General features: G+C 49.7%; 1 protein-coding gene across 1 annotated transcript in view; it reads left to right on the forward strand.

Moving 5' to 3' along the window:
- The window catches only part of NOC2L (NOC2 like nucleolar associated transcriptional repressor), a 54,691-nt gene that overhangs the window by 22,211 nt on the left and 18,113 nt on the right, over positions 1-14,367 (forward strand). The window contains exons 13-15 of the mRNA XM_074848463.1: positions 3,415-3,528; positions 3,700-3,801; positions 9,254-9,397. Coding sequence (XP_074704564.1) covers positions 3,415-3,528; positions 3,700-3,801; positions 9,254-9,397 — 360 coding nt within the window. The remainder of the gene's footprint in view (positions 1-3,414; positions 3,529-3,699; positions 3,802-9,253; positions 9,398-14,367) is intronic.

Raw genomic sequence — 14,367 nt, forward strand, 5'->3', positions numbered from 1 at the left:
AAGGAATTGGAGCATCTGTCTTGTGAGAAGAGGCTGCGAGAGCTGAGACTCTTTAACCTCAAGAAGAGAAGGCTCAGGGAGGATCTTATTAATGTGTGTAAAATACCTGAAAGGAGAGCCAGGCTCTCAAGTGATGTCCAGTGACAGGACAAGATGCAGTGAGCACAAACTGAAACACAGGAGGGTCTGTCTGAACATCAGGAAACTTTTTTTTTTTTACTGTGAGGGTCACTGAGCACTGACACAAGTTGCCCAGGAAGATTGTGGAGTCTTCATCCTTGGAGATACTCAAAAGCAATCTGGACATGGTCCTAGGCAACTGGCTCTAGGTGGCCCTGCTTGAGCTGGGCAGGTTGGACAAGATGACCTCCAGAGCTCTCTTTCAACCTCAATCATTCTGTGAATGAAGAGGTTGAAGCCAGATTTTTCTCAAGGGCAATACACAGAAAATAAAATACAGGAGGTCTCACTTAAGCATTGGAAGAAACAAAACAAAACACCAAAACAAAAACAAAACACAAACACACACACCCAAAAACCCCCCAGCAATTTTGTATGGTGAGTCTAGAACAGGTTGCCTAGATAAATAACGGAGTGTCTGTCCTTGGAGATACTCAAAATCTGACTGGACACAGCCCTGAGCACCCTGCTCTGCTTGACCCTGCTAGATGACTTCCAGAGGTCCCATCCAACCTGAACTGTTGTGGGAGTGCTTCAAGCCAGTTTCTGGAAGAAGTTGGGCAGCTTGTTGAACTTGACAATAATCAGACTCTGCCCGAGTGGTTTAACTAGGCGCTCTCGGGAGGGCGACTGGCAGAGCAGAGGGAAAGCTGCGGGCAGGCCCAGCAAAGCTCTGTGTTCTGCTGGGAGCTGGCTTGGGACAGCCAGCTTTGGGGGATCAAAGCAGATGCCAGGAGGCTTTTGCTAGAGCCTGAGAGAAAGAAGTGGGGGGCGGATGGGACGATACAGGGGGAGGGCTGTGGGTGCAGAGTTGGTTCCCTGGTTTGTGCTCTGGCAGTGTAAACTGTATATCTGAGCACCCTTCGGACTAGCCACATGGAAATCGTCTGTGAGCTTGAGGTTGCCAAAAATACTTCTCCTTCCTGCTTGTGTTGTCCTGTCCTTTCCTCTGTCTGCTAGTGGTTATCACTTAAGCCAAATTGTTGGCTTTTGACATTTTCTGGCCCTGCAGTCCCTCATTATCGCCTTTCCACCCTGCCACAGGATTCCTAGACATCAGTCGTCCTCTCCTTCAGTCTGGCTGTTAGCTGTTCCATTCTGCACAGTCTTGAGATGGGAACCACATTTTCCTTGCTTCCTACACATCCTGACCAGCTCCCTAGCACCTCCTGGAAGAGTTTCAAAACCTCTGGTTGCATTTCCCTGCTTGCCTAGCGGCATGTTAGGATCCCACAGAGCCTGACGCCTTTTGCTTTAATGTGTCTGACCTCAGGGATCAATACTACTGTTTTGGCCAAAGAAATAACCGTGCATAACGAGGTTTATAGCATCGATTCCCCAGGCTAGGGCTCTTTGTTTTCACAAGCCACCAAGCTTGTCCCTCCCTTCCAAATAACCTGGATTGACAAATAAAATGTAAAAAATCAATAGTCGTCTCCATGCTTTTCTGGCCTGGGGGCATCCATGTGACCTGAACACCCTCCCTACCCTCCCTTTCCTCCTCGCCCTGTAGCAATCAGTGTGCTGCATCCCCACGTTGCTGGGCTAGTTGGGGTCTGATGATGAATGTGTTGCTGCTTGCATAGAGGGAATAGAAATTCTTTCCTTCTCAGGAATGTGATTTAAAAAGCGTGGGGGATGAGGAAAGGAACTGTAGGCTGCTTTTGAGGTGTTCAAAAATGTGGTTGGGCAGGATGTGCTCTTCATCAGCCCCCCTCAATGGTTGTCATCAGATATGCAAATGATTACCAATTGTTGGCTTAATTTTACTTTTTTTTTTTAAAAAAATGAGGTCCCATTGCTAGTGAACACCTCCCTTGATTGCCACTTGTTATCCTTTGATAGGAGTCTCTGGGAATCTGCCCTGGATCAAGTGGGTTTTGCAGTTCTTACCGTCTTTCTCCTGAGGTCTGCTCCTACCAGACTGGGAAATGGCATATTTGTATTGCTGCTCATTTTGGGAACATTTTGCTCCTTCCTGTATCACAGCTTCGGAGGAAGAGCAGCACAGCACCCAGCCTTAGCAGGATAGTGTACCCTGTTGCCTGACGTTTACCCAGGGCAGTAAGGACCAAGACAGGTTCTGGTTGTAGCTGGTTTCAGCTGAAGATTGCTTTCCTGTGTGCCAAACGTCACCTTCTGGGGAAGTAAAAAATGGAAATTCTCACTGATTTGTGTTACCTTTCCCCAAGTGAAGTTGGGAAACTCATCCCAAAAAAGAGGGAGCAGGGAAAAGGCTTTCATAGTTCTTGGTCTTGATTACAACTTGTTAAGTTTTAAGGCAATAATGGCTCTTCTTAATTAAAACCAAACTTGAGATGCCACCCTGGAGAGCCAGTCACACACGCATGTGAGCTTCCTCTCCACTTTCTTCTTTCTACTATGTAAGCTTCATATCTTCTGTTTCAGAAATACTCCTCTCCACAACCATTATCAATAAACAAGCTCTGAAAAACACAAAAGCAAAGGTGCAAGTCTGCCTTTTGATGTTACATACTAGTCTACTGGGCATCCAGCTGCATCCTAGAGCTTGTGTGTGCTCATCATTTTGATGAGCAGGGTGCATGGTTTCCTCTCAAACACTGGGAAGGGGTGGTTTTTTCTCAGTGTCCCTTGCTATAAACCGAAATGTGTCCCTGGAGAATCATATGCACTTATTCAAAGGCTGTTCAGTTATAAGTGGTACAAGGGACACCAGTGGAAAATGTGTTAGAATAGAAACCTTGCCTGGCAAGGGGTGTTTTTGAAAAAGACTTACTGGTCTCTCTACTTCCTGGGACAATTATTTCAGTGACAGTAAAAGGGTAATGGAGTTGGTGTAAACAACACTTATTCTTGCTGTTGAAAAGCTTCTCACCTTAAGGGACAGCTCCGAAATACACTCAAGCTTTGTAGTACAATCTTTCTGAGCATTAGGAGCATGGGACGGAGGAATAAACCTCTAGTTTCTTGTGCTGTTGCTTGTGTTGGTTTCCTTTTACCTCACACTTCTGTGGCATCTTTCACACTTGGGTCTCTAAAGCTTCAGGTGTGGTTGGTGTTTGCTCCCTAACTGTCCCTTGCTAGGGTATTTAAGAAAGCTATGGGACAGTGATCAGAACAGGCAAGCAGGAATCAGGATTTCTGGATTGTCTTCTCAGCTCTGCCATCAACTGCATGATCTTAGTCGAGTCATTTAGTATCTGTTTTATTTTGCAGTGTGATCATCTTTACACTCGTTTTTTTCTGTTGTAGATTTTCCAGCAAGTGGATTTCAACAAGAAGCCAGGACGTATGAGTGCTAAGCCTATAAACTTCGCAGTGATCTTGAAGCTTTCCAGTGCCAACCTGCAGGAGAAGGCCTTCCGAGTAAGTGGAACCCCAGCATCCAACAGTGCACAGCTCCTCCGTAAACAACAGAGTTGTGCTGGCAAGAAGCTTTGTGTTCCTGTCCCGTAAAGCTGGAAACTCATTTCCTAGTCTGGACGCTGTAGGGTTTAGTTCCTATCTGTCATCTCTATTTCTGCTTCCCTTGCTCAGGACGGACTCATCGAACAGCTCTATGACCTGATGCTCGAGTACCTCCATTGCCAGGCCTGCAGCATTGGCTTCCCAGAATTGGTTCTTCCCACTGTCATTCAGGTAAGGTGTAAGACACTTCACGAATGTGCACAGAGCGGGATAAAGCTGTTTAAGCTAACAGTGAACTTAAGATGGTCCTCACAGTGTGAGGGGAGAGCCATTTACCTTTTCTTAATTACAATTTTTCTTTGCATTTTGGGGAATTCTCGTGGAGGAACAGATGCATCATATCTAGTTCCGTCTAATGAGCCAGCAGTGTGCCCAGGTGGCCAAGGAGGCCAATGATATCCTGGCTGTATCAGAAATAGCGTGGCCAGCAGGGACAGGGAAGGGATCTTACCTCTGTGCTTGGCACTGGTGAGGCCGCACCTTGGTGAGTGGGTTCAGTTTTGGGCCCCTCACTCCAAAAAGGCCATTGAATGACTCGAGCGTGTCCAGAGAAGGGCAATGGAGCTGGTGCAGGGTCTGGAGCACAGGTCTGATGGGGAGCGGCTGAGGGAACTGGGGGGGTTTAGTCTGGAGAAGAGGAGGCTGAGGGGAGACCTCATGGCCCTCTACAACTCCCTGAAAGGAGGGTGCAGAGAGGGGGGATGAGTCTCTTGAGCCAAGGAACAAGCGCCAGGACAAGAGGGAATGGCCTCAAGCTGCGCCAGGGCAGGGTCAGACTGGCTCTTAGGAAGTATTTCTTTGCAGAAGGGGTTGTTGGGTGTTGGAATGGGCTGCCCAGGGCAGGGGGGGAGTCCCCATCCCTGGAGGGGTTGAAGAGTCGGGTTGACCCAGCGCTGAGGGATCTGGTGGAGTTGGGAACGGTCAGTGTGAGGTTCATGGTTGGACTGGAGGATCTTCAAGGGCTTTTCCGACCGAGATGATTCTGTGATTCTGTAATCAGGAGGCTGAAGGTAGGTGGAAGTGGCTGTGGAGTTAGCCACTCTTTTGGGAGCCAAACTGGAGCAGAGGGCTGCATAACTGCTGTAGAGATGTGATTTTGACTAGTGAATGCAGATGAGTTCTTGGCGATTCCGAGTTGTCCGAGTTGCTGTATTGTCTCAGAGTAGTACCTGTGCTCCATGAGCCCATGCTTTTCCTTGCCTTGCGGCCTCCCTCACGTGCTCTCCACAAGATGGCAATCTTCCCTCCTTTCATGCTGTCTCCATCAGCTGGGGCACTTTGTCCCCAAGTCTCTCCATAAACAGTACAATTCTTCTCTCCAGCCCCCCTCCTTGCTGCACCTGACAGCAGTGCTGCAAAGTAGTCTCCTTTGCCTCCCCCCCCGCATTCCATGGTGCAGGGTGTTCTTCCCAGCCACTTCATGTTTACATACTTCATTGTCCACAATAAAACTGCCTAATAGTGCTCTGCATCCGGCTGTATTGTGTATAATCCTTCCCTAATACCTTGCTAGCTGGGCAGCTTGGGTTTTGAATGAGCAGTGATCTCTGTTTTGAACAGTAAGATTGCTCAGTGCAGACATGTTGGAACTTGTTGCCTCCCTTCCTCTGAGTCCTCTCTATTTTTAACCCAGGAGTGGCAGGTGTTGCACAAGCTTGGCAGAGGGCTGCTGTCATATCCTCCGCGGGGACAGGAGCCTCTGCTTTGCTTTGGTGTCTGCCGTGAGACCCCGTGTCTGCATACCTCGCTGCTACGATGGCTCTGGTTTTGACGTGGGAGCAGTGTCTTGGTCGGGACCCACAGGCTGCTGGGGAGGCACATCTTGTTTCTGCTGTACGTAACAGGCTGGCATCTGTCAGGCGCATGACTCTTGGCTGGGTCGCTGCAGCCTGGCACAGGCCGTTGCCTGGCTGGCAATGGGCTGCTTTGGCTAATGTGAGCTGACAGGCACTCTCTGTGCTAGGAGAGCAGCTCCTGTGCTTGCTCTCGCCTTGCGTGCTTCTCACTTATCGGCAGTGAACAAAGCCCTTTCCTCTCAGCCAGCAGCTGTTGAGAGCATCGAAGCTGTCGGAGCCGATGTTCTAGCTGGAATGAAAAACGGCTGACGGCCCTCTGGCACCGAGCGCCCTGTGGCTTCCAAACACACCCTGGGACCAGCCTGTGTTTCTGCAGAGAATTAATGCTATCGGATTCCTATTTGGCTGCCACTAACCACAGCCTCGTGGCGTCTGCTGGGCTGGGGTGCTGAGGTTAGCTTCCCAAAAATCTTAAGAGTCTTCGGGAAAGTGTAGGGGGGAGGCTTTTCTCCTGGAACGGTTCCAGTTAACTGTAAAAATCCATCTGTCCTGATTCTTCCTCTCCGATGAGCTCACGCTTCTCTCAGTGCCGTGTCGTAGGGGCTGTGTTCCAGCTGGCGAGGGTTGTGTTCCTCGTCTTCTGGTCAGCGGCTTTGGGAGAAGCTAGGCTGAACTGCCTTCAAACTGAACTTTCAAACCTCCTTGCCTGGAAGGCAGGAAGCACCCCGGCAGATCAAAGGAGAGGAGAGCCAGTAGGGATGGGAGACAGTTCAAAGGCATCTGTCCTGCCCAGCCGCCGGGATGACCCCACGGCGGTCGCTGCCTCCAGAGGCTGGTAAGGAGCTCAGAGTGCAGAGCCTCTGGGTCCGAGTGCGTGGAAGAGACTGCCTCTGCCCCACTCCAGAGCCCTGACAGGTATCACAGGGCAGAGAGGGGATGTTAAAGGGAAAAACTAGACAGGCGTCGATAAGGGGTAGGTACTGCTGGGTGGAGGCAGGAGATGGCGTGGTCTAGGCATGACTTGTCGCTAGACAGAAGGGCAGGAGGTGCTGATTTGCCTTGCCAGCAGCCACTCCTACTGCTGCTCGCTCTCTGTCCTGAGTTGAATATTCCCTCTGCTTTTTGTAAACGGGGGATTGGGCTTGATTTGGGTTCCCTGCAACACACACGCCCAGCAGCTCCAGATCATTTCTAGTTCCCTGCGTCGTTTACAGTAAGAGGAGCTGGGTTTTTGCTGTGGTCTCTGCTGGTATAAACCATTGGTGTTTAAGGCTGGCACTTCGACAGAATCAATCCCACTAATCACAGAGCTGCTTAGCTAGGAACTGATGTGAGATGTTAATGACATACACACACACATGCGTATGTTCTGATTGCTTTTATTCTGGAGAGATATGGTTGTTGTATTTGGGGGAGCGAAGAAAGGCGTACGCAGAGTCCCTTTCTGTCTCTCTCTCTCCTCTATCTTCTTTTACCTTCTTGGTTGTGTTCCCTGCCTCTTAACACAGGACTGAGATCTCATTATGTTTCGTTAATATCTGTGGCAGATAGTGGTGGGACTGTGAGGGATTGCAGGGGTAGGAGAGAGGAGGGGGAAAGAAGAAACGAAGCATACGGCTGTGAGAGCGAACACACAACACCAAACTGCACAGATAGAGCCTGAGATTTTGCAGGATTTCTGGTGACACTTCTGCAGCGAAAGAAAAATGATAATGTATGTGGCAGCGGATGAAATGGATCTGGGGCTGCAGCTGTGGGGATCAAGTGAGATAAATCGAATGACAAATGCATCTCTCAGTGGGGATAAATATTCAGCACCTATAAAAAATAAATATTTTAGAGGGGGGGGTGAGGGTAGGACAGGCTTCACCAGCAGAAGAATAGTTTTGCTGATGGTTTCTTTGTACTTGTTTGATGGGCTGTATGTTTTGTGGAAAGGGGGAAGGTATTAATTTTAACTCCCATTTTTCTGAATTGGATGTATGATGGCAGGTGGGCGTATGCTGGGGATAAAGGGACAAGAGAAGCCTCTGCTACTGGGTAGTGGGGGACGTTCTCCATGTGTGTAGCAGCCAGCAGATCCTGCAGCAGTATACCCATCAGGAGAGCAGTGTCCTGACAGAGAAGGGGCTGGGTGTGACTGTCACCTCTTGATTAATACCTACCCACTTGGCATGTCAGATCAAGCCAACGTGTAGGCTTGACAGGAGGGAGACATCTTCTTCCTTCCCCCAGCTCCGTCTTTTGAGGCAGAACATTTGAAGCCCTAAGTAGGGAAGGCAGTACTGCATTTGCTGACTAGAAACCCTTTATCTCTATCATGATGGCATCTGCAGGTCCCAGCTGAGATGAAGGTTCCATTGCGGTTAACCATTTTCTTTTGCCTTGTTGGATCTCTTTCTCTAAATCAAGTGTCTGTGAGGTGTCTGTGTGTGTATATATATGGGTCTAGCAAAGAGCTTGGCCTACAGAATTTGGACAGCACTCCAGAGGCTTGCCTTGGAGTTGGTGAAAACTGTTAGCAGACAGTGTAGTAAACTGGAATTCAAGCCATGAGTCAGTCTGGACACCTCCATCTCTCTCTCTGTCATCAAGAGCATCCACTGCTGCCTCAGCTTTTAATTTGGAGGTGTCAGAACAGTGCAGTGGTGTGGGAGGGTGGTTTGTATTGGGAGGGGAAGTCTTTGGTGGGGAGAAGTTTGCTTGAGGACAGGGCTACTGAGATAAAAAAAGAGCAACACAAGATGTGCTGTTTGCAATGAAGTCTCATTGTCTGACACTAGTGAAGTGTGCTCTGGGCACAGAGAGAGGGCAGGAGCAGATGCTCTGAAAGTAGGATGGTCCTTGCCCTTTCAGGCAGCGGTAGGGTTTGTGGTTTCCCGGCAGACTGGCTCTTGTCCTGAGGGTTACACATAAGGCCTTGGGTCTAAAATAAAGAACTATTTAGGCACATGCTGCACAAGTTGTCCACAGAGAGGGTTATTTTGTGAATTTTTGAGTGGTGAGTGTGTGGGTTTGTGCCCTTGAAGAATCAGTGGTGCCAGATGGAGTTGGGTTGGTACAGTCAGACATTAAGCAAACTTCACCCTGTGTGACTGCAGATGGCCATCTGTCCTGACCCACAGCTCTGCTGCTCTAGCAGCACCAAGTTTCCCCACCGAGCTGTGCCAGAGACCCTTACTCCCAGTCCACAGACACTTCTGCCCCAATTTTAAGTCTCTTCTCAAACTGCCTTCACTCTCAGCCATCAGTCTCATCCACAGCCTCTTGTATTTAGTATTCCCATTCCAATATTGACTGGTGTTCTACGGTCTTAACCTACAGACACCTTTCCCCATTCTAATCCTGGCTTCCCTGTGCTTTTGGCTATCTAGCATCCACTGTTACTCCTGGTCTCTGTGCATCTGGTCCACAGTCCCTCTCGCTGTTTGGTGGAGCAGGACTGATATTATAACTACAATAGCAGCTAGGAGAGGAGGCCCCAGAGAGTGGAGACTTCTTTTCCTGCTGACTCCTTGAACTCCACTGATACTTTTTTTTTTCAGAAAGAAGTAGGGTGCAAAGAGCTGTTTTTGAGCAAGGCCCCTGTGCTGGATTGCATACAAACATCTGGCCCATCACTGCAACTCTTTGCATCCTCCCAGACCGGGGTGGCAGGACCCCCAGGGCTGATTAGGGGTGATGCATTGAAGTACGGTATGAACTGAAGGGAAGAGGCGCCCCATGCTGTCTGTCACTGGGGGTGGGAAATGTTTCTTTGCTGATGGGATCTGTTTATGGAAACTATTACATTGCTTTCATTCTTCCTCTCCTTTTCCTCCTCCCAGCTAAAATCTTTCCTGAAGGAATGCAAAGTTGCCAACTACTGCAAGCCTATCCGGCAGCTCCTGGAGAAACTGCAGGAAAATTCTGCCTACATCGCCAGCAGGCGTCAGAAAGCTGCCTTCGGCGTGGCCAGCAGGGAGTCTGTGGTGAGTCTGCTGCTTCGATTTGGGCTTCCTGGAAAGACAGTCAGGCTCCGGCTGCTGGGGTTGAGCGGGTGGCAGAGGGAGGAGGGACGACGAGATCATGGAAACGGGAGCATGTGGGGTGGGGCAGATGTTCACAAACAACTGAACTCGGCAGGGCTCTGATGCTATAGCTGGCAAGACTCTGCAGCCAAGAGCCTCATGGAAAACACAGTCCATAAATTATACCCTTCTATTATTTATAACACACACATATGCATGGAAGCGCCTTGCTTTGCTGTGGCATCTCCTTTGCTGAGAACTGGGGGGGTTTAGTCTGGAGAAGAGGAGGCTGAGGGGAGACCTCATGGCCCTCTGCAACTCCCTGAAAGGAGGGTGCAGAGAGGGGGGATGAGTCTCTTGACCCAAGGAACAAGCGACAGGACAAGAGGGAATGGCCTCAAGCTGCACCAGGGCAGGGTCAGACTGGCTCTTAGGAAGGATTTCTTTGCAGAAGGGATTGTTGGGCGTTGGAATGGGCTGCCCAGGGCAGGGGGGGAGTCCCCATCCCTGGAGGGGTTGAAGAGTCGGGTTGACCCAGCGCTGAGGGATCTGGTGGAGTTGGGAACGGTCAGGGTGAGGTTCATGGTTGGACTGGAGGAGCTTCAAGGGCTTTTCCAACTGAGATGATTCTGTGAGAAGTTTCTTGGTTTTCATCATCATGTTCCTGATACATAGGTGCCAGTTTATGCCTAAAGCGATAGGGGGGATTCTGCCACCTCTGTAAGCATGTTGTTTCCTCCTGGTTGGTAGAGACCAGTCCCTGCGGTGTAGAACCAAGGCATCAGCAGACTGATATATGGCAGTTTAGGATCTTGAGGCAAACCTTTCAGTTTTCCTGCACCCTTGTGGAGACAGCGCTATAGAATCAGGAAGGTTATGAGTGATCAGGCATCCTGGGCACTGCAGTTGCTTCTCAAGAGAGGTGCTGGTGTATTCTGTCTGCAGCCTAAGCGTGCAGCCTGCTGAGAAAATGCTGAGCACATTTGACACCTGGAAGAGTTGCAGTGGCTCATAGCACCTGTGGAGAGGTTGAATTAAACGTCAGGATTCTACCTTAGCGATGAGATGAAGAGAGTGACTAAGGTGGTGATGGAGACCCCCCTCTTATCATAGGAAATGAACCGTAGCACAGCTAGAAAACAGTCTATTAGAGGGTGTGTTAGCTAATAGTTGGCCATCTGGCTAACAGGCTGAGAGATGCTGCCTTTCTCCTTTTTTCCCCTGCTCCAGGAGTCTGCCTGCTCTAAGCCAGGTTCTCCAGGGGATGGTGTAGCATATTGTCAGGACATTCCTTTCGGTGTCCTTGCTTGAAGCTTTTTTTTCCTTTTGCTTTGCTCCATCCTTCTTTGGGGGCGTGTTGACCTGACCTAAACTTTGAGATATTTGAAATCCAGGCCCTGTGTAAATGAAGCTGAAGGGAAGGAGGCCTTGTTAATGAAGCGTACTTTGTGTGTCCTTTGGGTTGGACATTTTATCTTTGCTTTTTATCCAACGGAGCAGCCTTTGCAAGCCTGATAGCAGGTGAACTGTGTGTGTGCATGCCACTCTGTGTGAAAGGAAGTAGTGGGTCGGAGTCTTCCTTGCCTGGCAGGAGAGAGGTGAAAATATCTGTCTGCAAGGTAACTGATGGGTCAGAGTGATCTCTCTGTCCACATGGTACCACTGGGAAGTCTGGAGTTCTGCATCATTGAGAGCTCTACCTGTTGGCATGGAGTTGAGCACGGAGCAGAAGTTGCAGTGCAGGGACTGCAGGAAAATTAGCCTTTGAAATCCTGACATACCAATGCCAGCAGCAGCGCTATTCCGGGATTAAAGGGTTGATGGAACTGGGTTTGAAATGACTTAAGTAGTCTTTGGTTCTGTAAATGCCATTCTGGGTTGGACTGTTTTGCTAAAGGAATTATGCTTCCCGTCTGGAGTGAAGTGGTTAGGGTTTTGTTTTGTATTTTTTGCGGGCGATGCTGTGACCGCCCACCCACTCTGCGGAGGTAGAGGTTTCAGCCTCTAGGGCCCTCCATGAAACAGATGAGCTGGGGACGGTCTTTAGCTAAATAAAACAGGGTTCCCAACAACTCCGCCACTGTCTGCTTTTCCCAGCAACTCTGGCTGCTGTCCCTTGTGTAAGAACCAAATGGTTATTTTAACATCTTGCTGCCTGTGTGTCTCCTGGTTGATATTGGTGCACCTGCTTTCCCAGGGACATCTGGGTGGCTGAGTAGCACGAAGCAGGCAGGGTTGGCACTGGGGGGGCAGCAACAGGCAGCCTGCCTTGGGGTTGGTTAAGGGAGGCAGGCACCAGTTTGCCAAGCCCTATTTGAAGACAGTTCTGCTATTTAAGGGGATAGAGTAACCGTGTGAAGTGCTGCTCAGGGAGGATGCCTGGATTGCCTGTGCAATCTGTGTTTTTGCACTGTGGTGGTGTCCTGTGGGAAAAGGGAACCTTTTTCTTCCTTCGGTTAATGGGGTATCAGTGCTCCTGGGAGCAGAGGAAACAGCCCGCTCAGTACTTCTGTGGAGTGGCAGAGCTGTGGTGGCCTGTCTTCTGTGCCCAGAGGGCAGGTTTTGTCCCCAGGTGGCCCTGTGTTTTTCCCCTGTGCCTTTGCAAGGAGATGTTGGAGATTCCCAAGAAGGGCCAAAGCTCCCACAGAGACTGGGCTTCCCGGAACGATTTGGAGTGTCCCTCAAAGTCTGGGTTGAGTTTGCCAGGCTGCGTCCAAGATAATGTGGGGCACTGGCACTTCTCATGAGCAAACACTGCCAGAAAAGGGAAGGGAAGGAGGGACGTGAGGGAAGGGGAGGTATTTGCATGTCCCCCTTGCCAGCTAGAGCAATTGAAAGCAAATGCTCTCTGGTTTTCACATGCATGCATTTGTGTCTGCTCCACTGTAGGGAGCAGAGCCCAAATTCTGAGCTAATTCTTCCATGCAACATTCTGAAATGCGGCTTTCACGGGGGGAATTACAGAGTAGTGGGCGTGCTTTAGAAACGTGGATTTTACCTAAGAGTCTATATTATGTAATTTTAAAGAAGAAACAGCCCGGGGATTGAACTTAGTGCTGGGGGGGGAGCATGGTGGTGCAATGTTTAACTTTACATGGAGGGACTGTGGAGGGATCCCTCCTTGCATCCCAGGAACTGTGGTACAGAGGGAGAGGCACACCAGATGTGTTCAGCCTGACTTCTTCCATGTTATTTTAAAATTGAGAACTTGTTTTTGGTAAGAAACAGGTTAATATTAGAGAGTCAGTGCTTTTTTGAGAGTACAATGCTAATATGTTACTATACTAATTAAGATCTTTGTGAGGGGAGCCAAAAAAAGTGGAGCCTGCAGCTCAAGTTGAATCCAGTTGAATGTGCAGCTCTGATTTTAGGTTCGTCTGCACTAGTGTGGGCCCTGGCTTGGCAGGGGAAAATGCAGGGAAGGAAAAGGACCTGCAGTGTGTGCCGGGCCACGTTACAGCTCTGTGGCCCCCAGGCAGACCTTCGTGCTGAGCCCAGGAACGTCGGTTTAAGAACAGTGCAGCCCAGCGGGCTGTCATGCTTAATGAAATGTGAAGTGAGGGAATGAGCTGATGGAAAGCATTGCCTCATTTCCATGGGTTTTCCAGATCTTCTGCCTTCATCCCCATCTCACATTTCAGCTGGGAGGTGTTTCTGGAGGGTGGGTGATGATCTTTGTTAGGTTTGTACAGGTGCTAGCACTGTGGGCTTGTTCTGTGCTGGGTGTTGCCTGACAGCACAGTGATGCAAAAACACTTATAGGAGAATTGCAAATGGTTAAAGTGGGTGTGATGGCATCCACTCTCCCAAAATTCCCGTCGAGGTGTTCTGACTAGAAAGATGGGAGTGTTTTAATGGTCTTTTTTATCTCTGGATTCCAGCGCGCTTTAAAACCAAAGGAGCTGTATCAGAACAAATAGACTTTTGCCCTCTGTAAGAAGAGTCTTTCTCAGAAGCTGTCCATACCAAGCAGCAGCAACAAATTGCCTGATTACAGCCGGCAGCCTGATATGAGCCTGATCTATAAATGGGGTGACTTTGTACTCCTCGGGAATTACTCCTCTTGCCGTAGCGGCGGCTCAGATCGACGGTAAGGCTGTGCTGTCTGCTGGCTGGCGTCTCCGCTGCCGGAGCCGGCGGTCGTGAGCTGTGCTTTCAGTCAGCCTGCCGGGGAGGAGAGCGTGGAGCAGGCGCAGGCTCCGGCCACCCAGCCCTGGAGCCGTGCTACAAACAGTCCTGTGCGGGGTTGTGAGTCTGGGACCCGTCGTTACCAGAAAGGGCCTGTTTGGCTTGATGCAGTATTGATAGCGCCTGTTGTAGGATGCATAAATAGATTCTGTGCCATTAGAGTGCGGGTGACACAAGCTGGTCGCCGTTTAATTGCCAGAGTTCAGCTCCTGGAGACCACAGATCATCTCCGCTTCCCTCCCAGCGACGGGCCAAATCAAGAGCTGGCGTACGCTGATGTATCTCACTTAATATATACCGAGTACTTTGCTTATTTGTGTAAGCTGGGAGCTCTGCGCTGCTATCCATTGTTCCTTCTGTCTTGTTCATACGCAGCTCTTTAAACAAACTTCTTCCCACACCTTGGCTCACAGGCTTTAGCCAATACACCACAGCTCCCTCGTTTTGGGGCTCAGCTCCCCAGAGCAGTTGATTTGAGCTCTGCTGAAGAATAGTTGAGCTGCTGCTGTGTTTTCTGCTGTGAAGATGGTCTGGCCTCTTGTTCCTACCCTCAGACAGGAGCATTGTGTACACACAGCTGCCCATACAGAGCTCTGGATTTGTTCTCAGCCCTGGATTCAGGATGCTCTTCTTGAATCTGTGTTGACCTTTGAGTGTATCTATGCTAACCATTGTTCCTGTTGCTTGTTCCCTCCCTCCTTTGCCTGTTTCAATTCCTACTTGTATGTCATGTCTTTCTGCTT

This window comes from Strix aluco, chromosome 22 (assembly GCF_031877795.1).
Source record: "Strix aluco isolate bStrAlu1 chromosome 22, bStrAlu1.hap1, whole genome shotgun sequence".
NCBI lineage: Eukaryota > Metazoa > Chordata > Aves > Strigiformes > Strigidae > Strix > Strix aluco.